The 25581-nt window shown below is 47.8% G+C and overlaps 1 protein-coding gene across 4 annotated transcripts; it reads right to left on the bottom strand.

Annotated features, from left to right (window-relative positions):
• Positions 1 to 22243, bottom strand: Slc43a3 (solute carrier family 43 member 3). 4 transcript variants are annotated; one of them, XM_040745720.1, is made up of 14 exons: positions 22149 to 22243; positions 20875 to 21225; positions 20043 to 20172; positions 17718 to 17764; positions 14674 to 14750; positions 14403 to 14495; positions 11208 to 11347; positions 10267 to 10308; positions 9866 to 9963; positions 8130 to 8345; positions 7809 to 7928; positions 3430 to 3616; positions 2776 to 2890; positions 1 to 1315 (listed from the first exon to the last, which is right to left on the bottom strand). In XM_040745720.1, the coding sequence occupies exons 2-14, from the start codon at positions 21056 to 21058 to the stop codon at positions 1217 to 1219; spliced, it is 1548 nt and encodes a 515-aa protein (XP_040601654.1). In that variant the 5' UTR covers positions 21059 to 21225; positions 22149 to 22243; the 3' UTR covers positions 1 to 1216. The 4 variants fall into 4 exon arrangements, with proteins under 4 accessions (XP_040601654.1, XP_040601655.1, XP_040601656.1 ...); XM_040745721.1 differs by lacking the exon at positions 22149 to 22243 and adding an exon at positions 22082 to 22101; XM_040745722.1 differs by lacking the exon at positions 10267 to 10308.
• Between the last annotated feature and the right edge of the window lie 3338 nt (positions 22244 to 25581).

Genomic DNA, 25581 nt, shown 5'->3' with positions numbered 1-25581 from the left:
TTGCCTTAAATATAGAGACTTTATTGTTGTATAAAACTATCCTCTAGAAAATGTATTTATTTAATGTGTATGGGTGTTTTGTATGCATATATGTCTGTGCACAAGCATGCAATGCCCATGGAGGGACTGGAGTTACAGTTTGTGAGTCACCGTGAGTTCTAGAAAGCAAACCTAGGACCTCTGGAAAAGCAGCCAGTGCTCTTGAGAGCTAAGCCATCTCTCCAGCCCCAAGATAATTATATATAATATATATGATGCCTTAGGTCAATAAACATCCCTCTTCCTGAAGAGAAGACATTGCTCACACACCACACACACACACACACACACACACACACACACACACACACAATGGGTAAAGGGGAGTGCCCAAAATCATTTTGGCTAGCTGGTTCCCAAATGCTTTGGGGTAATATGATATCAATTCCAAAAACAATCTTTGAGTCCAAGCTCTAGCATTTACTCATGGGGAAAAAGGAGATGCTCTGGCCTGGAGGGGTCAGCCCCAGGTCATCCACCAGCAGAAGGGGGTGGGGGACTTGGGCCCAGTGACCTCTGTGTGCTCCTCTTTCCCCAAAAGCTCATGGAGTATTCTCTAACAAAAGTGTGCCTCTGAGGCAGCCAGAGTGGCTCTCGGTGCTGCAACTAAATGTCAGGTGGGACAACCGAAGCCATAATGACCTCACAGTTGTCCTGGAAATCCAGCTAGTAGCAGATATTCTGCATGTATGGGCCTCGGCAACATATCTCCCCCTCCACTGCTGAGGCCCAGGGCAAGGAGTAACTTCCTGCTCCCAAACCAGGGAGAATTTACATGGATGCAAGTCGCTTGGTCCCTGAAATTTTCCTCTTGGTCATCAGAAGTCCTAGATGGCACTTAAATGCCTGGTTTGTTTGTTTAAAAAAAAAATGCTGCCATTGGTGGCACAAGACTTTAATCCCAGCACTCAGGAGGGAGAGGCAGGCAGGTCTCAGGGAGTTCAGGTTCAAGGCCAGCCTGATTAACAAAGTGAGTTCCAGGATAACCAAAACTGTTATGCACAGAAACTCTGTCTTGAAAAACAAACAAACAAAAAACAAACAAAACAGAAAAACCTATGGCTGCTTAGTACAGTTCTCCTGGGTAGGCAAAGTCTTTGTGGACACTGCATCTTCAAAGGTGACGAAGGATCTGGAAAAGCACCATCAAGGCTCTTAGATGGTGAGGGCTTCTGGGCTAGGGAGTCACAGACGGTTTTGTTTTCTCAGGGCGGCACTCTCGGTACACCAGGAAGGGATGGGCCAAGGTCAGAAGAATGGCAAGCCCCATTGACACCTGGGAAGACAGGAAGGAGGGATCAGTTCAGTAACTCTGAGCTGCACCTATCACCAACAGAAGTCCTACTGGGTCCATGTCTCCACCCAGACGCCAAGCTGACCTGACCTGAAGAACTTGTGGTTTATTTTCCCAACTTCGTCTTTCTTGAGTTAAATCTCATGTGCCTCAGGCTGACCTTGAAAGTCTAGCCCATCTCCCAAATGCTGGAATTACAGGCATGTACCACCACACATGACTTATTCATCCCTGAGGGCTGTGCTCAGGGCCTTGTGCATGCTGAGGAATCACTCTACCAGTAAGCCACTTGCAATCCCACTAAGCCCACTTCATGGGTGGGGCAACAGTGGCCTGGAGAGCACTCAGTGACCTGCGGCAGTCACCGAGGAGCTGGGGAGGCATCTGTTAGACTACAACTAAATACTGAGTTAGGTGTCCTGATTTCACAATCGAGGAAAATTCCCTTGGTTTTTAAGTGTAGCTTTGCTTTGTTACTCCTAGTGAAGATTTAACACTTGCATTACACTTTGATCTAAAAGATGCATATTTATTTGTGTGGTGTGTGTGTGTGTGTGTGTGTGTGTGTGTGTGTAAGTTCAAGTGCTATGGAGCCCTTTCAGAGGTCAGAGGGCAGCTTGTAGCAGTTGGCTCTCTCCTTCCACCATGGGGCCCTAGGGATCGAACTGAAATTGCCAAACTTGGCAGCAAGCACCCTTACCCACTGATCCATCTTTCCTACCCTGATGATCTCTTTTTAATGGGGCAAACAGGGTCACGAGTGGCCAGAACTCTGACTCCCAAGTACAGAGACTTCTACATCTGAGCTGTGTGTGACTCTTGAGTATCTGAGTTTGTAAGTCATTTAATCTCTTTGATGCCCAATTTTCCCCAAAGCTGGAGAACTGGAGCTTCCTCCTAGGGCTAGGCCATTAGCATGCACTGAGTATGGGGCCCAGGGGTGAAAGTATGAAGCTCCTGCCCTGAGACAAATGTAGTCTATGCCATAGTCTCCATAGAGAAGCCAAGGTTGGCCTGCACTGACTGGATGTGGGAGACCCTTTCACTTGAAATTCTGAGAGGATTTTGCATCCTATTCTGGAGTAACATATATTTAAATACACAGTCACAATCAATTATTCTTCTCCAGACCTATGAAAAGCACAGGCTCTCTGGGAAGTGGCACCATGTTAATCCTTTGATTTTAGGAAACCCCAACTTGAGCCAGGTTTCTGCCTGTCACCCTAGTTTGAGAAGCGAAACCTTGAATGTTACTGTTTCTGCTCTATGCAAGCCTCTGACACATCCAGGCCTCTTGAGACAGCTTAGGGTGCCCCCTGCTGGGGCCCTAGGCAGTAGGTTCAGCCTGGGTATCCTTTCTAGTCAAGGGCCCCACGGCACGCACGCACGCGCACACACACACACACACACACACGAATGCCTGTGCCCTGCACGGTACTCACATAAACGGCGATGTTCTGGGGGGAGAGCTTGAACAGAGGAAACTGCAACAAAGACACAACAGCTGACAAAGCCATCACCAGCCCAAATAGCTTTCCAAAATGCTCTGAAGGAAATCTAGGGGAAGGAAAAGACAGGTTTCAGTGAATTATACAGCCCTGTGGCTCCAAGCAGGGGCCTGGCATTGAAGAGTGTTCGTGAGCCAGCTCCTAGGCCTGCCCTTCAGTCACCCACACAAGCCCTTCCTTCTCCCGCTTGGCTCAGGCCTTCTAACCATAAGACACAGGCATTGTAGTAGGCTCGGGGAAAACAGAGGGGACCCAGACCCAGCCTGTGTCTGGGAAGGTCTTAAGGAAAAGACAGATGCAGGTGCTACCAAAGGAAGCAAGGATGGAGTGCCAAGGACACAAAGAAGGGGAAATACCTTTCTAACTCTTCTGTGGGGGAGTTAGAGCAGAAGAGTGGAGGAGAGTGACCAAGAGCTCGCCTTGTAGACAGGGACTGTCACTAGACACAAAGGCCCCCGTGTGGGATGCTCCACCCTCCTGTCCGGTGTCAATCTCCAGCCTTCCACGTACCACCCTCACCTGGCCCTCCAGGCCCATCCCACTCCACAACGTCTTCAAGGCCAGCCTGCTTCCCTCTTCCCCACTTACGCCAGCGTGAGGAAGGCGGCGTTGCAGCCGTAGAGGAAGGAGCGGCTGACCACTTGCAGGATGAAGGTAGCATACTGCAGCTGGATGACAGGGATGGAGGCGCACAGGATAAAACCCAGGCACAGCAGAGACGTCAAGGCCAGCGAAGGCACCGTGGAGCAGAGAGCTGCAGTCGAGGAGGAGGAACCTGGTTCAGGAGGGAAGAGAAGGTGTCTGGGGTTGAGCCCAAGGGAGAGCAGGAAAAGCCAGAAAGATCAGGACTATCCCATCAGAACCAGGCCGCATCTCAACACCAACTCCTTGCTGTTGATGACTCCCCACCTATATGTCAATCAAACGGGTCTGCTCTTCCCAGTTCCCTAGGGCTCCCTAACTCACTCACAGATGCAGTGGCCTCTAAACAGAGGCCACCCAGAATCAGAGATGATGAAGATGGCTACTATTATTATCATTGTCACTTGTAACACAACTGGTGATGGCAAAGGACTGGAAACAATCTAAACTGTCATCAGCAGAGGGGCGTGGTACCAAGTCCAAGCCGGCCACATAACAGAGATCTGGGCAGCAGTTACAGCAGTGAGGAGGGTCTCAAAAGAAAGTGCCGGAGAAACGGTAACTGCACATCTGCAATGTAGACAGTACTCAGCATTTTATCTAAGAAAGGGGCATATGTAAGCCTATCGTATGGAGGTGCTTATTGTATTGTAAAGAAAAGCAATAGAAATGCTCACCGAAAGGAGGAAATGAAGGAAAACAAGAAGAAACTAAACATCCTGTTTCCCAGTTTTAGTTTTGAGGACATGTAAATGCTTAACTTGTGAAATGTTTTCAGTAAAATTCAAACAGGAAGGAGGCAAGCAAAGCAATCCCAAAATATCAGAAACAACAACAAACGAGACCAATGACCATAACTATGTCCTGTTGGACTCGTGTTTGTGTGCGCGCGCCTGTGTGCATGTATGTGTGTGCATGTGTGTGAGTGCACACGTGTGTGTGTGTGTGTGTGTGTCTGTATATCTGTGTGTCTGTGTGTGTGTGTCTGTGTGTGTGGGGGGTGTAATGCTGCTTTCCTTACGCTGGTGTGAATGAGCTTGGAGAAAAGGGAAGCGGGCTGGCAGTGAAGAAACTGGGGCGTGGAGGTGGTCAGGTAAAGGTGGAAGAGGAAGTGGAGATGTCTGCATATTGGTACAGGTGGGAAGGATGGAGCTTTCATACACCAGAGTGTGCATGCATGTTCCTGTTTGAGCATGTGTGTGGGGTCACTGAAGCTGCACAAATACCCCCTATGAGAGAGGATGACATAAAAACAGAAAGAGACTATTGGGAGAGGCAGGAAGAGGGCCAGCAGGGAGGAGGCAGGGGGAAGTAGAGGGCAGTGGGGTGAGAGATGGATAATAGTGTGTACTAAATGTATGAAATGCCATAATGAAGCCTACAGCACTGCATGCTCACTTTAAATTAATTTTAAAAAGAATAAGCATACAAGGAGAGAGCAAGCACCCAACCTGAGGTCTCTAAATGCCGTTTCCAACAGAGACCCAAGACTAGCTGGACAAACGGCCAGTTTCATGTTTGGGGCAGGAGCATGCCCAATGGGACAGACTCAAACCTCTTACTGCACTAGAAGGCAAGGACACTGTCTAAACTTAATGTCATGTCTGAGGGTCCCAAATGTGTGGCCAAAGACGGGTAAACGTGAGCTTGAAGAAGAATGGCTATGGGATGGCTCAGCAGGTAAGGATGCCTGTCACCAAGCCTTGCTGGCGGAATGAGAGAACTGAGTCCCACAAGTTGTCCTCTGAACTTCACGGGTGCACCCCCCACACACAAAATAAATAAACAGAATAAAAAATACTTTAAAGTAGGCATGTTAGCACACGCCTTTAACCTCAGCACTCAGGAAGAAGCAGATAGAGCTCTCTGAGTCCCAGGCCAGTCAGGGCTACATAGCGAGAGCCTATCTCAAAAAAAAAAAAAAAAAAAAAACAAGGAAGGAAGGAATCTAAGGAATCTAAAGAAGAATAGTAAGGGCCTATGGGATTGTGGTTCAGAGCACACGTGAGTAGCCCTGAGCCCCATCTCCAGCACTGAAGAAGGCAGAGGAGGATGGGAACATGTTAGATACACTGTGTGATTAAACTGTTTTTCAAACAAAGCAATCTTTTCTCAAAATGAAAAACAAATCAGGTGTGATTCTATCTCATGGCATACACATTTGAAATTCTCAAAAAAAAAAAAGGTTAAAAGAAAAAAAGTTTTAAAAACTTAGACACAAAATGAGACCATTGAGCCTAAGTGTGGACCCAGCTGGACTCCATGGCACAGCCGTTCCACTTGTCTCTGGTGCGGTGTGACGTCCCTAAGGCACCAACTCATCATCCTGAAACTGGTTAAACAGGAAGAAGGCAAGTGTTTACTTCAGCACAAAAAGCAGCACGAGAAACTGTGTCTTCTGGAGGGAAGATGGAAATAGCACCCTAATCAAATCATGGGTCTTAAATTGATCACAGTGGTTGCAAAATCGTTATCTGCTCAGGCTGATGGGAAGCTTTATAATGGATGGATCAGACTGTCAAATTCTGAAGCATCTGACCTATGTCAGCGTCATAACAACAAAGACAGTGGATAGCAGTGGCCTGCAAAGGAACTAGAGAAAGGCCACAACTCCGTTTCTACTTATTCTTGCCAGAAAAAAAAAATGAGTCTCCTCCAAGTTTCGAATCTGCCTATTTACAGGAAATGCCCAATCAAAGAAGCCCATTCACGAAATACATGAAGGATGCCAAGTCCAAATGTGGGAAATCTGACAGGAAAAATATCCCGCTTTCTTCAACAAATAACTGACGTAAATCGTAAAGGAAGAGTACTGGAGCCGGGGCTATAACTCAGTGGTAAAGTATTTGCTTAGCATGCAGGAGCCTCGGGGGCTCTTTTCCCAGTACCAGAAAAGGAAGAGGAAAAAAGTCAGTTAGCTGGGCATGGTGGTAAGCCTGTAATCCCAGCACCTGGGAAGTAACAGCAGAAGGATCAGAAGTCCAAGGCCTCAAGTGCATAGTGGGTTCAAGGCCAGCCTTGATTATTATAGCAACTAGGAGGCTAGCCTAGGCTAGATGAGACCCTGTCTTAAATAGATAAATATTAAAATAAATAAATAAAGATGCAAAGACACATCAATTTGACCTTTCTCCTTTCAACTTTGTGTGGACTTTGTGTTGAGACACTGAACAAGTCAGTCATGAGTCAAGGTACTGAGAAGGACAGTCAGGGAGATCTGAAGAGCAGCTGCATATTTAAAAAAATTAAGAGACCATTGGGGATTTTCACAGTGACGTTTATTTAAGAGAGACTCTGTTTGTTAAGGAGAACCTATGAAGTATTTGCTAGTAAATACGGCATACTGTCTAAACTTGATTTTAAAATAGTGCCTGGGGGTTAGGGTATAGAGAGCTGAAAGGAGGAAGCAGGCAGAGCAAACAATAAACTGTACTCTCTCCCTTTATCCCTTCCCCCAGCTCCCAAGGGTGCAATGTCCCAGCATCCTTGTGTTCTGCCAATCACACCCAAGGACCATGTTCTAACTCTCTAAGGCAATGTGGAGGAGCCCGAGTCCTGCAGGATTTTCCTGCAACTCTCATGCACTCCGCACTTTAGTTAGCTTGAATCACTTGCCAGAAGTGTCTAGATTCCTGAATGCCTTCTCTTTCCCCAATTGCCATGCCACTGCGTTCCTCGGCCACCAGCGGGCTCCTCTCCCTTTCCTCCCTTCTTCATCTTTTCCGTCCTACTTTAGGTACTGCTCCCTCTACCTTCCCTAGCAACCCTGCCTCACCCACAACAGGTGACACACCCATCTTAGTGTCCAGAGCCCACCGAATGTTAGCAGAGTCTCCCTGACTCACAATGGAGCTATATCCAGAAAAATCCATCAGAAGCCAAAAATACCATCAAGTTGAAAACGCATTGAATATACTTAGCCTATGGGGTATCATGGCTCAGTGTATGCTACCTCAAATATGCTCAGATCTAACAGAAAGCCCACTATCCAGTAAAGTGCTGCAATCTGTAGACAATGAAAGTAGATTCAGAACGGCTGTATGGGTGTGACTTTGCCTCATCATAGAATCAGCACTCTATCGGTCACAGAGCATCTGTAACTCACTAATTGTAACTACATGATTACTTTCTCTACCCTCTGCATTAGGAACAGCTTGGGAAGACAAGATACACCTATCTCATGCTAAATCCTCATGGGTCTGGTACTGTGGCTGACACAAAATGTACGGCCCAGGGTTGAGTGGGTGGATGAACAAGAGCGGAGAGAAAGGCTAAAGGCAAAGCTGACTGTGGAAGTCTGTGACGATCACTGGCTCCAGCCTCACCTGTCTTTTTGGCTTCCTTCTGATACTTCTGTTTAAGGCGGTCCATGAGCAAGCCATTCCAGGGCGCACACAGCACCCCAAAAAACTGGGTGATGGCGAAGGCATTTGTGAAGGCGCTGACTGCAGAGAGGGGTTGGGCGAGAAGAAGTTTTCAGGGTAATTTACAAGAGAGGACTCTGCCATCCTGACTTTCTCTTCTCCAGCCCTCCTCCCCAGACCCTGAGAAACCCTCCTGGATCACACAGCTTTGCTGGCTCAGCACCAGTTCCTGAGTCCCTACCTGAGACCCACTGAAGGACTGCTCCCAAGCCCACCACATACCTTGTACACTGTCGTTGCCAGCCAAGCTGGTTAACAGAGAGTTGAGAGTGCCGATGAAGAGGTAGTGCCACAACTGGATGGTGGACAACCACACCACATGCAGGACGAATCGACGAGAGAGCACACAGCTGCGAAATGAGCATTGCTCCTGCTGCTGCTGCTGCTGCTCCTGCGGCTCCTGCTGCGTCTCCTGCGGCTGCCCTGGTCCAGAGTTCTCTGATGGAGAAAGAAGGAACTGGGCATAAATGACAGGGAAGAGGAGAGTGACCCTTAACGAGACAGTCTCTGGCCTAAGCTCACCTTCCACGCTTGTCTTCTATGAGCTACCTGAACTCCCCTGGCCCCTCCACCATGATTTGTCATCTTGACCTTCCACCTTGGATGGCTCTCCTCCTGTTCTTCCGTGTCCTGAAATCTGATCTGCCTCTCACCGCCTACTCAATGACACTTCTTGCACGGTACCTTCCTGATCTTTCTCAGCCAGGATGGTGACGTGAAAGACGAGGAGAGCACTGGGACAAAGTGGGCATTGGCGATGGGCAGCGATTGTTCTGGTCTGCTCTGTGTACCCTTGCCTTTCTCTGGGTCCCAGAATCCCTCTTTTCCTTAGGACTCCCTTGTTATCCCTGGTCCAGTTGAGACCATGAATTAAATGCTCTGTTCCTCACCCAGTTGACCTAAGCAGGTAGGCTGGCTAAAGACTACAGGGATGCCCAGAGGCAGCTTGGTTCCATACCTCTGTAGCCTGGCAATTCACTTTCCTCTTGACTATATGAGACTTCCCACAGTCCTCTTACTCTTTTGACTGTTTGAGACGGGGTCTTATGTAACCCAGACTGGCACTGAACTCACTATGTAGCTAAGGTTGACATTGAACCTCTGACTCCCCCTTTCCACTATGCCCAGATATATGCCGTGCTAGGATTGAACCCAAAGCCTTGCACGTGCTAGGCAAGGACTCTACTGACTGAGCTACATCCCTGGACCCTATTCTTTTTTTTAACAAATAAATTGCATTGTGTGTATTTAAGGCATACAACATGCTGTCATCGGGTACATATAGATAGTAAAATGGTTACCATAGCAAAGAAAATTAACATATCCATCATCTCATATTGTTGCCCATTTTTTGTGTGCCAAGAACAGCTAAAATCTGCTCATATAGAAAAAACGATCTCAAATACAATGTAATTCTATTAACTTTCCTGTTCTAGAAAATGCTTTCCTCTGCCCAGCTGCTACTTCTGCCCTATGACCTGCCTCTCTCCATTCCCTCCCTCCTCCTCCTCCTATTTTTACTTCTACTGCAGCAGGCAATGGTTTATAATATTCATAACCAAAGACCCAGAGCAGACAGAAGAGGGAAAGGAGGAAGTGGCAGAGATGGAAAGAGGTCAAATCCAAGAGACATAAAGAAATGAAGACACAGACGGCAGCCTTGATGCCCTGGAATCCCAAGAGAGGACAAGAACAGGGTGTGGGGTTAGGCAGCGGGAGGTAGATTTCAGCGTGACGAGAGCTGAAGTATGTGGATAAGGTAAGAAGCAAACACTGAAAAGACAAAGGTCCTGCCTCTCTGGACCCTCTCTGAAGTGAGGGGATTGAGAAAATGCTTATGGGTTCTTCTTTGCCTGGCCTGGGCCCATTCTGAACCCCTGGAAGACGTCCTGGTAAGAACAGACCAGTACAGGGCTGCAGGTGTCTTCAGGGGACATGGGTGAACCTGCAGAACTCACCTTCCTTTGGTGAAAGAAATTCCTTTGACTGCAGCTCCTTGGTTTCGTGCTCAGCTGTCTTCTTCTCTTCCTTTCTGGTGCCAAACCTGGAGCACAAGCTATGGAAACAGAAGCCCGGGCAGCCAGGGCGAGGACTGTGAGCCTGACCAGAACCCGGCCCGGGAGAGCAGTGCGGAGGATCCTCATCTGACTGCACGTGGAACTGCTTTTGGACAACCTCGATGGACAAGGGGCAGCCAGGCCAATTAAATCAGGATGCCTGCTGGCTAAGGGCCAGGTTTCCATTTTCCCATTTTATTTTTTGTTGTAATGATCTGATTGATTCTCATAAGCAGGCAAGCTTGGAGTACTCTGGAAATATGTAAGAAGAGGGTGGATCTGTCACAAGGGCTCCATCTTACCCCTCAGAGCCTCGTGTTCTCAGTTGGAAGACAAAGGCAAGGCTGTCAGCGGGAAAGGTGACCATGAGAAAGAAGAGCACATGGGTCATAACAAACAGCGAGTGGGCGGCTCCCTGTAACTGACAGCCGACCTGATTGTGGCATCCACCTCCCCTGTCTTGGTCCTTGGCAATGGACTCAGACCATTTCTCGCCGTCACCAAGGCTAGACACGTGAACTGCTTCAGCCAAGAGAATGTAGCACATGAGTGACACACCAATTCCAAGTAGAAACCTCCACAAACTGTGGGCATCTCTGCCCCTTCTCTGAACCCTGGAACCACTGTGTGCACACACCCAAGCAAGCCTGCTGGAGCATTAGCCTGTGACACCAACATGCCTGTCACTCCAAACCCAATGTAAGCTCAGGCATGGCAGACCAGCCGGCTCCCCGCTAACACATCAGATGATCAGAGGTAAGATCATCCCAGTCTGGCTCTGATGTAAGAAATAAATTCTTAGGAGCTGGAGAGACAGCTCATCCATTACGAGGACTTTCTGCTCTTCCAGAGGATCCAGGCTTGGTTCCCAGCACCCACATGGCAGCTCACACCCATCTGTAACTCTAGTTCTAGGGGATCTGACACCTTTTTCTGACCTCCAGGGGCACCAAGCACACACATGGTATACATGCATTTACACAGGCAAAACACTCCTATGCATGAAATAAAAATGAGTAAATCCTTAAAAAGAAAGAAAGAATGAATGGGAGGGAGGGAGGGAAGAAGGGAGGAAGGAAGGAAGGAAGGAAGGAAGGGAGGAAGGAAGGAAGGAAGGAAGGAAGGAAGGAAGGAAGGAAGGCTTGGTATGCTTCCTGTGCAGAGGTAGCTAATACACTCTTCTATAACAGGCTTAATCATTTCCTGCCTCGGATCAGGTGGGGCACTGGCCAATCATGCTTACCCATAACTGTAGTTGGGTGGCAGTGGGTAAGGGATGTGTCCCCGAGGCATCAGGAAAAAAGTGCGCCCAACATGCCAGACACTGCAGACAGACAGGAAAAGGAAGGAGGCCCTGAGGCTGATGTCCCGTTCATGAAGGAGCTGCGGAGAAAGGAGCAACACATCAGAATTACGCCAGTGCTCACAAGAGCACTGCGGACCATAGTCAAAAGTGGAGAGAAAGGGTGTCCGTGGGTAAGTGAATGCATGAACAAAATGTGGTAAAGCCACTTGATGGAGTCTTATTCAGCCTTTAAAAGAAGGAAGGCTATCACAGCAAACAGCACAAAGCAGATGAACCTTGAGACAGCAAGTGAGGACAGCCAGTCACATAAAGACAAATTCCGTGTCGTTCTACCTACAAGAGATTCCTGGGGGAGTCAAACTCATAAAATGGCAACTGTAAGAGGCTGGAACCAGGGTGGAAGTAATGAGGGACTTGTGTTAACAGGTACAGGGTTTCAACTTCATGACGTGAAAATTTTGGAGATGAATGATGGTATTGGTTGCTCTGCAGCATAAGTGTCCTTAAAACTATTTAACTGTACACGTAAAAAAAATGGCATGGCTCAGCAGGATGATCCAGTGGGCAAAGGGGCTTCCTGCTAAGCTTGATAATCTGAGTTCAACACCCACAACCCAATGATGGACAGACTCCTTCAAGGTGTCTTTCTGACCTCCACAGACATGCTGTGACACACACACACACACACACACACACACACACACACACACTCCATCAATAGATAATCTTTTAAAATTCTTATAGCAAATTTTATGCTACATGTATTTATCACAAGTGAAAAGTGTAGGAGGCAGAAACTGGAAGCCCCATTTCCAAAAAACTTCATCACAGCCTCCTGACAGTCATCCTGGAACTGCCCAAGGACTCCTGGTCCTCAAATTCCTTCACCCAGGGTCCGGTGAGAAGCAGGGGACATCTTGGCACCTGGCCCTACAGTCTTGTGGAACCTCCGCACATGACTCTCCGAGATCTTTTAGCCTAATGCTATTCCTCTTGAGCAGCAAGAAGTCCTTTTGTCCAACTCTTCACACAAGAGTTCAGCTTATAAAACACATCTGTGGGAAACTACCCAGCTTCCCCTGGGCTCTCCTGAGTGACTCTCATAACAAAGAGAACCTCTAAATTCCTCGATAAGGTTCTAAGTTGTACGGAGGGTGACACTGAGGTCTGTTTCCATAGAGGAAGCAGCTGAGTCATACTAAACTAGGAATCCCTCTCCTGCTCCAGTCCTTCACCTCCACCTCCGGAGAGCGGATACATCAAGGAAAAGGAACCTGGAGAGTGGCTCTTGCGCCAGCAGCAGAGGGTCTAGCGAGCCCCGGGAAACTCAGACTCTCTACCCACGGCACCCATGGGACTAAGTGAGGTTCACGAGCCCATGCATGGTCTAATAAAAGCCCAGAGAGAGTCCCGGGTTGAACAGTTTCGGATCCACCATTTTCACCCACGCTGCTCGGTCACTGTGCCCCAGCTTGTTGCCTCATCATTGGAGTGTGGTCACTACAGTGTCACCTAATACACCTTCCGTCCCACTGCAGCCTTCAAAGAGGAAGAACTGAGAAACTGTGCCTTTCAGGAAGAGGGCTTCTGTTTGTTGTTGAGACAAGGTCTTGGTAGGCTAGGCAGGCTCCAAGTTCACTGTGTAAAACGACCTTGAACTTCTGATCCTCTCTTCTTCATCTCCCTTGTGCTAGGATTACAGGCATGCCAGGAAGTCTGATTATGCAGAGCTGGGGTTTGAACCCTGGGCTTTGTGCATGCGAGACAGGCATTCTAACTGAGCTAATCCCAGCCTAAAAGTTTTCTTTCAGCTCTGCTCTTACCCTCCTTCAAGGAGGCAACGTCCCCTGGAGTTAGACACTATACACCTGCTTTGTCTCATTTGCAAGGGCTTGAAGACATGCCCATCTCTACCTGTCACTGGTAGTAGAGACAGAGTATGCCGTGGTTACCTTAGACCAATCAGAATTCATCCTATGCATTAGGTAAGGCACTAGCCAGATAAAACTGTTAGCGATGACTTAAAACACAAAAACCATTAGCAAATCCAGGTATGGTGATTCCTGCCTGTAGCCTCAGTACCAGAGAGCCTAAGGCAGGATGACAGAGAGTTTGAGGCCAGCCTGGGCTACAAAATTCAGTCCAGCCTGCCCTACACAGTCAGATGCTGTCTCACACAAATTAATTGAAGCTGGGTGTCATGACGCATGTCTGTAATCCTGGCACTTAGAAAGTCGAGAAAGAATGATCGTGTGTTTGAGAGCAAACTGGACTACACAGTGAGTCTTGGGCCAGCTTAAGAGGCCTTGTCTTAAATAATAACAGCAATTACTTAATGAAACCAAAACCATTAGCAGAATGGTTGTTAATGGGGCTACTAACATCCTTGCCAACAGTTTGTTCTCCTGACACTCATGGCTGGCCCTTGGGAGAGACAGAGAGGCCCTTGTGTGGTCTCTAATGTCCCCACTAGCCCTTCCTATGCAGTTTCCAAAGCTGAAGCTCACAGTAGGAAATGTCCCCTTCCACAGGGTTCCCAACTTCTGCCCAGCCCTGACTCAAGGATGTCATGACCACATTTTTCTTCTGAACTAAGCAAAGAGTATACTTAAATTTAAAGAGGGGATATGGTGTTCACAAGCTCAACTCTAAAACAAACAGGCCTAAGTGCAAGTTCAAACACCATAGTTACCAGCACAGAGCTTTTGAAAGCATCATGATCTCCCAGAGACTGAAATGTGTCACCTAAGGAATGGCATTTAAATAGTGCCTGCATGGAAGGCTGGCAGGAATCATGACAAGACAAGTATCTGGAGTAAATAAGGGCTCAAGGCTCAATAAATGTTGAGTAATAGTAGGACATGTGTGAATATGTGTGTGACAGTGTATGGAAGCCAGGGACAGACTCTGGCATCATTCCTCAGGCAACAGGGTCTCTCACTGGCCTTGTGATTTGCTAAGTAAACGAAGCTAACCACAGCGATTTACCTGCTTCCAACACCCCACATGGGAATTACAAAGCACACCAGAACACTGCTTTTTCACATGTGTTCTGGGAATCTAACTTGGGTACCTGTGCTCACCCGGCAGGCACTTTAGTCACTGGGCTGTCCCCAGCTACGGGTATTTTACCTTAATGATGAGGAAGACAACTGAGGAGGAGTCAAATGCTCCATTGTAGAGGGTGATGATGGTTGAGCGGTGTTTGCCAAAGAGATTCCCAATCTGGAGAAGACAAGTCTAGCTGACTTATTCATTCACGAAACAGTTATTTTCCCTCCTTAGCATCCAGCTTGGGTCATGTATGTTTAATACCCCAAGACCCTTTTACCCCTCTGGAAACAAATGATGTCCCCATCTCCCCCAGGTTCCTGGGATAAAGAAGAGGGACGCAGGCTCACACCTGTAGGTTGGTGATGAGAAACAGGATTCCTCCAACCGCAAGCATGGGCATGGCCAGGAAGAGCAGCAGGGCAGAGTCTGGAACCATAAAAGTCACAGGAATGGTGATTTCCTTGTAGCCCAAAGCCCCAGAAGTTGGACAAACTCCCCTCAGGAGGCTCCAGCTCTCACCACCTTCAGACTCCCAACAACGCAGAGCCCTTGGAGCTTGATTCACCAACCTGCTTTAGGGAATGGTCAATAGACTCCCCAGTCGTGCCTCATGAGGTGTCCTGAGACCCTCTTCTCACCAAAGATGGTCCTGGGTCTCTGGGAGACCCTGAATGCTCGCTCCATCCCTGTGGCAGAGGAGGACTCTGGAGTCAGTCCCCAAGTCCAGCCTCAAAATCACTGCATAGCCCTGACCTCGAGCTACCTTCTGAATCTGCCTCTCTCTCCTCTCCTGCTACATAGAAACAACAGACTCTGCCCGGCCACACTGGAGCACTGTGAAAACTGAGAGAAAAATGCCTGTGACCTTTCCCTTTGTTTGTGAGAATCTGAGCGCTCTCGTTGTGGCGAGATTGGCATTAGAAATGCTGCATGAGTAAGCCTGTTCCTGGTTCCAAACAAAACAACAACAAAAACAAGCAAGCAAAACTGACATGTAAGCAACAGGCCTCCGTGTTGGGTAGTCTCTAAATGACTCAAAAATCACTGAAAAAGTGATGTTTTAAAAAGAACCATTTTGGCTAGACAGTGATGGCACACACCTTTAGCCACAGCACTGGGGAGAAAGAGGCAGGCAGATCTCTGAGTTTGAGACAACCTGGTCTACAGAGAGAGAGAGAGAGTTCCAGGACAGCCAGAACTATACAGAGAAACCCTGAATGGAGCAGTTGGGGGGTGGGAGGGAATTCTTGTACCAGGTAATCCCAAGCTTGTTGGCATATTAGGTTTGTACTAGCATCCTAGGGTTTTTTTGTTTGTTTTCCACATTTGTGTGTGTGTGTGTGTGTGTGTGTGTGTGTGTGTGTGTGTGTGTGTGTGTGTGTGTATGTGTGAAGGCCAGAGGACAACTTGTAGGAGTTGGTTCTCTCCTTCTACCAATTGGTCCTGGGAACCAAACTCAGGTCATTAGACTTGGTGGCAAGCACCTTTACCATCATCATACAGCATCCTCCTGAGTAACTATTGTTCTATACCTAAGCTCTGAGAAGAGATGATTTTAGAAATGAGTCACACTATTTGTCATTCACTTTCTGTCGTTAACAAATGTATATCTCTCCTAACGAGCTAAAGATTGGAGATCAGTTTCATAATAAAATCACGTAGCCTCAATACTCATCCTGAAATAAAAGTCTTGATTAATGAAGGACGAGGGACTTTTGCTGGGCTCGCATGTCAGTTTGAACAAGGATGGCCCCCACAGGCTCATAGATTTGAATGCTTGGTCATTAGGGAGTGGAGCTCCTTGACATGGGCTAGGAGGTGTGGCCTTGTTGAAGGAAGTGTGTCACTGGGGAGGTGGGCTTTGGTGTTTCAGAAGCCCAAGCCAGGCCCAGAGTCTCACTCTTCCTGCTGCCTGTGGATCCAGTCATAGAACTCTCAGTTACCTCTCCAGCACCATGTCTGCCTGCATGCTGCCCGCCATGCTGATAATGAACTAAATCTCTGAACTGTAAGCCAGCCCCAATTAATGCTTTCTTTTTATGAACTGCTGTGGTCATGGTGTCTCTTCACAGCCATAGGACATGGACTAAGACAGCTGGGGAGATGCCCTGCAGGCATGAATATCCATAGCCAGGAAGTATGGCTTGATCATCAAGCTCTAGGTAAACCGAGAGAGGCTGCCTCAAAAACACGAGGCATCTGAGGTGCCTAAGATACACTTCTGGCTTCTACTTACATGTACACACACTCTGCATGCACACTCAAGTGAGCACACATGTCTACACACATGTCTACACAAATAAATAATAATAAAACTAAAAACGGGGAATTTTCTCAAGGCTTACAAATATGACTCCGATGAGATTTGTTTGGACCAAAACACTCAGGCCCTGGGCTTGCTAAACACAAATGGAGCCTCCCTCATGTTGTCAGCTGGCTCCAACACAGCTGTTATGCAATGGATTTACATATCTTTATGTCTCAACGCCCAAAACTAAGCCACCTAATCTGACCCCGAGGAAGAATGTTGGGAGTTACCTCTTGACCAGCCTAACCACTGGCTTCCAGGCCCACTTCCCACATATTATCTGTGGCCTCAAGCAAGCCTTCAGACTGTGAGAAAGGACCTGAAGTTACTCTCCCTCCCTCCCTCTCCTCAGCTCCTCTCAGTTTTCTATTCCATATAAAAAAAAAAGAAAAAACAAGCCGGGCATTGGTGGTGCATGCCTTTAATCCCAGCACTAGGGAGGCAGAGCCAGGCGGATCTCTGTGAGTCTACAAGGGCTAGTTCCAGGACAGCCTCCAAAGCCACAGAGAAACCCTGTCTCAAAAAACCAAAAAAAAAGAAAGAAAGAAAGAAAGAAAGAAAGAAAGAAAGAAAGAAAGAAAGAAAGAAGAAAAAACAGAGAAGACTGGAATTCCCTGCTTCTTTTTGTTTGTTTGTTTGTGGTTTTTTTGTTTTGTTTTGTCTTTTGAAACAGGGTTTCTCTGTGTAACAGCCCTAGCTGTCCTCGAACTCACTGAGATCTGCCTGTGTCTGCTTCCCAAGTGCTGGGATTACGAGGACCACCTCCCGTCTCCCAGACTTATTTTATAGTAATCATCAGAAGCAATTTTTTGCATGAAACAGGGTTGACAATTTTGATTCTGCTAAATGAAGATGTTTTCAAAAATCCTGCATGTTACAAAAAGCAAGAAAGCATTTTAATACTGTGTAGATACAATTCTTTCCTCAGGGGGGTAAGTTTTTCACAGACAAGCAACAACTCAGCAACTCTTAGGGGTTCTTTCAAATTGTGGATCTCTGAAAAATACCCTGGGCCCTTTGCCTTCCACACCTGTCCCATCCATCCACTCCCCATGCTCCTCTCTCCCTTTCACCCCAGCACTCACCTGCAGAGGTGAAGGCAACGATGAGTGTGGCGCATGTGTATAAAAATCTGAAAAACAGACGCATCCGATTAAAAGAAACATGAAGGCAGGACAGGAGTCTGCTCGACATCCAAGACTAGGTAAGACTTCACAGCATCCTCAGCCAAGGAACTCCAGAGGCTCACACACTTCTGAGAGGCTCAGCGCCAGAGAAGTCCCAATAGACTGAGATGTGGACCTGACTCCACAGATTGATAGTCTGATAGTAAAACCCAATTGTAAACTTGATGAGAACCTAGGACTCCACAGACAGTCTGATAGAAAAACCCAATTGTAAACCTGATGAGAACCTAGCATCACCTGGCAATGAGGTGAGTCCATTAGCTGATTTGGGAAGACCCATCCTGACTTGGGTGAACTATTCCCATGGCAGGGGTACCTGGGCTACAGAAAACAAGGAACAGCTTGACTACTGATGCATGTGAACGGCTCCCTAGAACTCCTGCTGCTGCTGTGACTTCCCCACCATGATGGAGGGTAACCTGGAACTGCGAGAAAGGGCTTTAAGTTGCTTTTGTCGGGTATTTTATCCTAGTAAAGGAAATCAATTAAGACAATGCTCAACTGACAATAAGATGTGGAAGGGCCAGGAGCACAGTGGGCAGAGAACAGGCTCTCTGGTCCTGAGGCCAACCCCTGAGGAAGGAGGCCTGGTGCCTAATCTGCAAATCAAAACCTTGAATTCTAATTCCTCCTCCAGATAAGACTGTGGACTCAGTGCTGCCTTTCTCTGGGCCTCACTGGCCTTTCTGGAAAACGGAAGGGTTAGTTACCACAAGCAACCAAGAACAGCTATGAATTCGAGCTAACAGAATCATAGATTTAGCAAAAAAAAAATGTTATCAAGATTGTGTGTGTGTTTGTGTGTAATTGGACTTTGTGGTAGTTGAGAGTTCAGGTGACAACTTGGTGTTGCAATGTCAGAAGAGTTGGACGTGCCTGGTCATACTGATCTAGATTCCAAGCTCAAAATCATTGAGTTCCGCACCTAGGAGTGTGGCTTAGAAGTTGTGGCTTAAATGAAAGTGTCCCCCCCATCGATCCATACATTAATATACTTGGTTCTCAGTAGGTAGAAAGGACTAGAAGGCATGGCCTTGTTGGAAGAGATGTGTCACTGGTGGCTGACTTTGATACTTCCAAAGCCTGAAACAACCCCCAGTGTACTCTCTGTTTCCTGCTTGTGGATCCAGATGTGAGCTCTTATCTGCTGTTCCAATTGCCTAAGGTCATGCCTCTCCCCCCCCCCCCCCCATCATAGACTCTGGAACCATAAGCCCAATGAAATGCTTCCTTTTGTAAGTTGCCTTGGTCATGTATTCTTTTTTCATTTCTTTTTTGTTGTTTGTTTGTTTGGTTGGTTTTTTATCACAGCAACCGAAAAGTAACCAACACATAAGTAGACACTTGCCTGGCATACATGAAGCACTGGGTTCCATTTCCAGCAACATTAAAAAAAAAAAGTTCAAGTGATTCCAGGGTAAACCCTAAGGTTCTGGGGCCCCCTTAGTGGAGGAGGACTTTGTAAAGATAGATAACAAAATCCATACCATAAAGAAGTTCAAAGGACACATGGTGGGCAAGAGACGAAAGGAAACTAAAAAAATCAAGCTCTGTGTGACTTACACGCACTATTCTCCCAAAAGCTTAATGTGTAAGGAGCTTGCTTTACTTTCTGCTTTCCCTTCCTTCTCACAGCTCTTCCAATTCATGCTCCTGCTCTAGGCTACATCAGGGATCAGCAAAGCCTGCTTATCAGTGAACTCGGCCGGCCGTGAGCATTATAGTGATCAGGAGACAGCAGAACCTTGTAAAAGCAACATGAGGTCTCTGGCTCCTCTGCGAGGGAAACCCCCCACTGCAAGAACCATCTTAGTCAGAGGGAACCTGAAATTCCACCGTTGGGGTAACCCAGAAAATGATGGGGGGGGAATGAAGACACAGCCTGAGCTGCCTCGATGTGAGGCCCTGCTAGAAATGAGACTGAGGATTCCAGGGACAAGGAAAGCAGATAGCATCACCAAACATTTTGCTAATTTTGTAACCCTGGCCTCTCAGGAAGTTGAGCATGTAACAGGATAATACATTACTGCCTACAGGGGAAAGAGCAAAGAAAAGGGAACCAAGGGTATGGGGAGAGGATGGCTCTTCTCCCTCAAGGGTATGGGGAGAGGATGGCTCTTCTCCCTCAAGGGTATGGGGAGAGGATGGCTCTTCTCCCTCAAGGGCATGGGGAGAGGATGGCTCTTCCCCGCACCTCTGCCCAGGCTGGAGCTTTAGACTTACATGGCTATAAGGCGGGCCACAGTAGTCTTGAAGCGGTCAAAGATATAGCCAGTAGGGAAGGTCATGAAGTTGTTCATGAAGGATGCCAGGGTGAAGATGAGTGAAAACTTCTCATCCTGAGCTTTGGAGTCTGGCAAAGAAAAGCTCTTAGGAACCCAGGTTACCTGAGCCAAAATTGGAATCACCCAACCTTCCCACCAGGTTAGTTCCCAGACAAGGCTGCCCTCTATCCTGAACAACTTTGCTCATCAGAAAGCTGACTGTCAGGTTGCATTAAAACATAGAGGTCCCTAGGGGCCCTTTAAAATCTGATGCTTCCTTCCCTGACCCCCTCTACACAGAGGATTCTGACAACCTCTCCCTCATAGAAAGGCTGGCAACAGCTGGCGTTGGTGGCGCACGCCTTTAATCCCAGCACTCGGGAGGCAGAGGCAGGTGGATCTCTGCGAGTTCGAGGCCAGCCTGGTCTACAGAGAGAGCTTCAGGACAGCCTCCTAAACAAGACAGAGAAACCCTGTCTCAAAAAAACAAAAAACAAAAAACAAAAAACAAAAAACAAAAAACAAAAAAACAAAAAAAAAGGCTGGCAACAAAAGTAAGGAATGGAGTCCTCCCTGCTCTCTTCTACCTCCCAGGAACCAGGCACAGCTTCCTTTAAGAAGAAAGAAAGAAAGAAAGAAAGAAAGAAAGAAAGAAAGAAAGAAAGAAAGAAAGAAGGAAGGAAGGAAGGAAGGAAGGAAGGAAGGAAGGAAAGAAAGAAAGAAAGAAAGAAAGAAAGAAAGAAAGAAAGAAAGAAAGAAAGAAAGAAAAGAAAGGCCCTCTGTGTCCTTACCAGGGGGTCCTGTTGCATTACTACTATGAGAGCAGTTCTGTTCCCAGGGCTCTGCAAAGTAGCCTTCTTTTTTGAACACAAACAACAGCGAAGTCCAGCCAAAGAGGACACCAGCAAAACCAATGCATTCCAGCAGCCCAGTCAAGAGGGTGGCCAAGTAAAGGGGCAGGCCCCGGCTTGCCATGGTCTGAGGTGAAGTGGATCCACAAATCCTAGCCTAACCCTCTGAGATGACCACTGGTAGTGATGTGTGGAAAATTCCTTTGGCAAGCCCTCGACTTCAAAGAGCCCTCTTGCTCCAGCTGTCTCTGGGCTGGCCGAGGGGTACCATGGAATTGATTTGTCTGGATCCTGGAAAATAAGACAGAAACAGCCTGATACAGGAAGCTTGTGGGAAAGCAGCAGTGAGGAAACGGGTCCTCAGGAAGAGGGCATGACGCTTTGGGAAGTGAAAACTTTCATACATGACAAGGGAATGCGACCTAGACATAGAACGTTATCTGGAGTTCATTCCCAAACACGGAAAAACAAAAACAAACAAAAAACCCCGATACTGTCCACATCTCCTCATTCATGGCATCTGTGAACCACCCATGAGTAAGAAGATATGGCGGGTTTCAACCACAAAGCATGCCATAGAGGAAAAGTCTATCCTGCCCAAAGTATGAGGGGGAGGGGACATTACAAGTTAGGAACCCCTAACTTGAAAATCGAAACACAGTTCACTACAAGAGCAGTTCCTGGCCGGGGCGTTGGAGGCGATACCTTTAATCCCAGCACTGGGAAGGCAGAGGCGGGCGGATCTCTGTGAGTTCGAGGCCAGCCTGGTCTACAAAGCGAGCTCCAGGACAGCCTCCAAAACAACACAGAACCCCTGTCTCAGAAAAAAAAAAAGAGCAGTTCCTGTAGGTAATGCAAAGGCTCCGTCTAGCCGCTGGAGCTCTTCAATGCATCATAGAGAAATAAAATTTTCTGAAGGATTTATGAACTAGCCTCAAGATCGCTTGGCTAGTTGGTCACTATGCAAAAATATACCAACCAGACCCTTATCTAAGACCACAATCCCCAGACCACAATCCCCATCCACCACTGCCTCTACCAACATCCATCAATTTCCACCAGGCCCAGAGGTCGGGCCCTATTCCGCAGCCGCTCTCTCGCAGATAGCTGTCCCCGAAGCCCCACTGCCACCAGACCGCCTGCCTACCAGTCTCTGCCCGACCCGATCCAGCCCGGCCCGGCCCGGCGCGGCCTGACTCGACCCACTCTCTCACCCGGTTCTACTCGCGTGCGTTCGCACAGCCCAGCCGGCTAATCGAACAGTTCTCCAAGGCGCCTTGGCTGGGTTTCCCTGCTCTTGTCGCCCCTCCCAGTCCCCTCCTCGCCTCCTCCCGCTCGCCCCTCCCGGAAGGGTTTGGGACCCGCCCCCTGTCTCCACCACTTCATTTTTTTTTTTTAACCTCTTCTTTTTTTCCTACCTCAACTTCTGTCTAGGATCCGTGCAGGGTCGATTGCTCTCTTTTGCCTGGTTTTACGCCTTTAGGTAACCCTGCCTCTGCCGCCCCTAACGAGCTAGTCTTCACACAGTTCCAGGCACTGGTTCAGCCATCGAGATCCAGGGCACAGTTCAGAGCACTTGGATGCACTCACATAGTGTTTCCAGCTCTTCGCCGTGTCCACTTGGGTGGGCACAGAACACACTGCTTTCCCACTTGTTCATCAGCTGACCCCCCACTCCAAGCTTTATCCCCAGAGCTGCCAGGAAAACCCCACCGTAAAACCAGGGAGCCAGGATTAGGACAGAGGTGCTTATCGGAAACCGTCATTGGAGGTAGCCTTGCCTTTCACCCCCAAGGACCCTTTTCCTTGGTCCCCCAACCCCTACTGGACGCCCACCCCCCACCCCTGCCCCACCACCGCCCAGGTTCTGAGAGACGCTTCCTGCCAGACTGCATTGATTAACTATTCATTCATCACCCCATTTTTTATTAATCAAAGACATTTATAATTGCCCATCGGAGCTTGTGATCAGCATGAGATAGGTGGCCTAACCAGCTGTGTTGCTCACTCCAGCCCAGAGCAAATGAGCCGATGTCTTAAGACCCTGCCTGTACCACAGGTCTCTCCTCTCCTTTGAGAGAAAGCTTCTTGTGCATTAGATGCAGACCCCATGCCCAGCTTCCTGGCTCAGCCCTCTCTCCGAAGGAGAAATAGGAAGTAGATTATGGGAAGGCCAGCACCAGTTACTGTTTCCAGACCACCGCCAAAACAAAGTCTCAAAAGAGGCTACTCAAGTGACTTACTGCAGAGGGGGAGGGCGCTGCCATCCTACACCCCAGTGACTTCAGTGTGGCAGGCTGAGTGAGACAGGCTCACTAGCTGCCCCACCTGTGAAATGGGTTCGGTGCACCTTAGTTATAGGAGCTGTCCTCAAGGAGGCGTGAGGAGCATAGCTAGTCTCTCCGTGGAGCAGATGCCGTAGGCTAACTGCGCAGAAGTGCGATTTCCAGTTTGTAGTCATCACTGGGCCAGAGAGGGAGCTTAGCAGGGAGTCCAAAAAGGACTTTGGACAAATGTCATGCCACACAGCAATCCTAAAAGGACTTTGCCCAAGGTCATGCCACACAGCGTAAAATTTGCCTGACCCCCAAACTTCTGCTCTTAACTCTCCCAGTCTTGACACCAGATATTTGGACATTGCAGAAAGCAAGCCATTTCTTTAAAAATAAAATTAAAATTTCTAAAACATGGGAGGGTGAGGACGGGGAACTAAAAATACAACTCAAGACAAAAGGACTGCACAGTGCAAGATTTTCTCTCACTGCAAGTCACAAAGGCACCGCTATGAATGCAAACCCAAGCCTCTGCCCTGGGCTCATGTTTTGCTCTCCTGAGGACCTGGTGGATAAGGAAATGGAAACAGCAAAGAAAGAACAGAAAAGGTCAAAGCCAAGATACAGAGAATTTAGAATGTAAATCAGCAGGAGCAGGCAGAGCTCACAAGCAGGCCCCAGCACAGGCCACCATAGACTCAGCACTATGTCCTATTCCTGTCTTTCCATTAGGAGCCCCAACCTACATCCCACTCGACTGTGCAGAAGACTCCACCTCAGTAACATGGCAGGCCTATTGACAACGGTGAGTGCAAGTCCTAGAACATTCTGAGTCCTATCTGCTTCAGTTCCAGGCAGTTGCTGTTCTGATCAGCCTGCAGCTGCTCTCCAATGAGGGTTTTCTTATAGTGAGGTCTGACTTTGTCTCCCCATCTCCTTCCCCTGCACCCCACCTTCTTTTTTAATTGCTTACTTGGCTCAGTGGATACATGAGAGGCACCCGGTTCCATGCCAGGTGCTGGAATTCAGGAGATGCAGTGCCTTCCCTCAAGCAGCTCCTTGTCAAGCCAAGGAGGCAAAGAAAGCCTATTACTAGAGTGATGGAATGTTCTTCCAGGCAGAGGCCAGCATAATACTTTCAGCCAACAACATGGGGCCAGGACAGAGCCTAAACAAAGCAAAAGAACATTTTAGAACCAAGGTAGATACTGGCAAGGGCACTGGAAAGACTTAGGCCTGAGCCAGTACCTGGGTGAAGGTATTTGGACCTCAGCCCATATCAATCAATCACGTCCTGTTGATTCTGTCTCTTTCTATCTGTCCTGCCCTTCCTCTGCTACTGCCACAGCCAGATCCTCACCTCTCACTGAGGCCCTGCCTACCTCTGTGCCATCAGCACTTCAGCCCATCTGGGCTCTCACATTTGATAACACTACTTAACTGTTCAGACTCTTTCCAGTTGCGCAGCAACTGAGGGCTAGCCCAGGTTCTGGGGATAAAAGCCATGGACTTGGACTTGTGTGCCTAGCCACACATGGCAAAATGAAAGATCTGCTACATATAAACCATATACCTGAGGGTAAAAAGACTGAGGCTGTAGCTCAGTAGAGTGTTTGCTTAGCACATAGCATGAAGTACTGGGTTCCAAACTCATCACTGCAGATGAAGATGCTTGCCTATAGTCCTAGCACTCAGGAGGCAGAGGTTCAAGATCGTCCATTGCTACATAAAAAGTTCAAGGCCAGCCTGGGCTACATGAGGCTCTATCTCTAAACAAACAAACAAACAAACAAATAGAATGATCCTCCTGGTACAAGCAATGATTCAGGCTGGCCTCGACTCACAGAGATCACCTACCTTTGCCTCCCAAAAGTACTGGGCCACCACCACCTGGCACACAAACCCTATCTTAGCCCCCTTTCCAGATGGAGCCAAGAAAGTTGTGAGCCTTTTCACATAAAGGGCTCTGCTTTCTGATACATCATGCATATAAATAAGCCAATGTTGTCAAAGAAACAGAAACAGAACTGATAGAATAAACTAACACAGCTAAATATCAGAAAGGGATTAATTAAAGATTTAAAGTGACTCAGAAAGGGGATGGGATAGGGGTTAGGGAGGGCAGAGGAGGAGGGGAGGGAGAGGGAACTGGGATTTTCATGTAAAAGAAGCTTGTTTCTAATTTAAATAAAAAATAGAAAAAGATTTAAAGTGCCTCTCCCACCTACAGTAATCCAACCAGGAGAAATCCCTCACAGAGGCACCCAGCTGCTTGGCTTTTAGTTACTTCCAAATGTAGTCAAGTTGACACCCAAGATTAGCCTTTACATTGCCTTTCAAAACCTAGGTTTGTGAAAATCCAAGTATTTGGCTT

This window comes from Mesocricetus auratus, unplaced genomic scaffold (genome assembly GCF_017639785.1).
Source record: "Mesocricetus auratus isolate SY011 unplaced genomic scaffold, BCM_Maur_2.0 Super-Scaffold_100004, whole genome shotgun sequence".
In the NCBI taxonomy this organism is placed as follows: domain Eukaryota; kingdom Metazoa; phylum Chordata; class Mammalia; order Rodentia; family Cricetidae; genus Mesocricetus; species Mesocricetus auratus.
Note: the sequence above shows the minus strand (reverse complement) of the source record. Positions and strands in the feature narration are given on the sequence as shown.

Bases quoted from the DNA above. Each gene is read 5' to 3' on its own strand.
- Slc43a3 (XM_040745720.1), bottom strand. From the start codon at position 21,058: ATGGCAAGCCGGGGCCTGCCCCTTTACTTGGCCACCCTCTTGACTGGG. The intron at 14,751-17,717 runs GTGAGTGCTGGG...TTATGGTTCCAG, and splicing joins CGTTGCCTTCACCTCTGCAG to ACTCTGCCCTGCTGCTCTTC. The intron at 14,496-14,673 runs GTGTGAGCCTGC...TGTCTTCTCCAG, and splicing joins TTCTCATCACCAACCTACAG to ATTGGGAATCTCTTTGGCAA.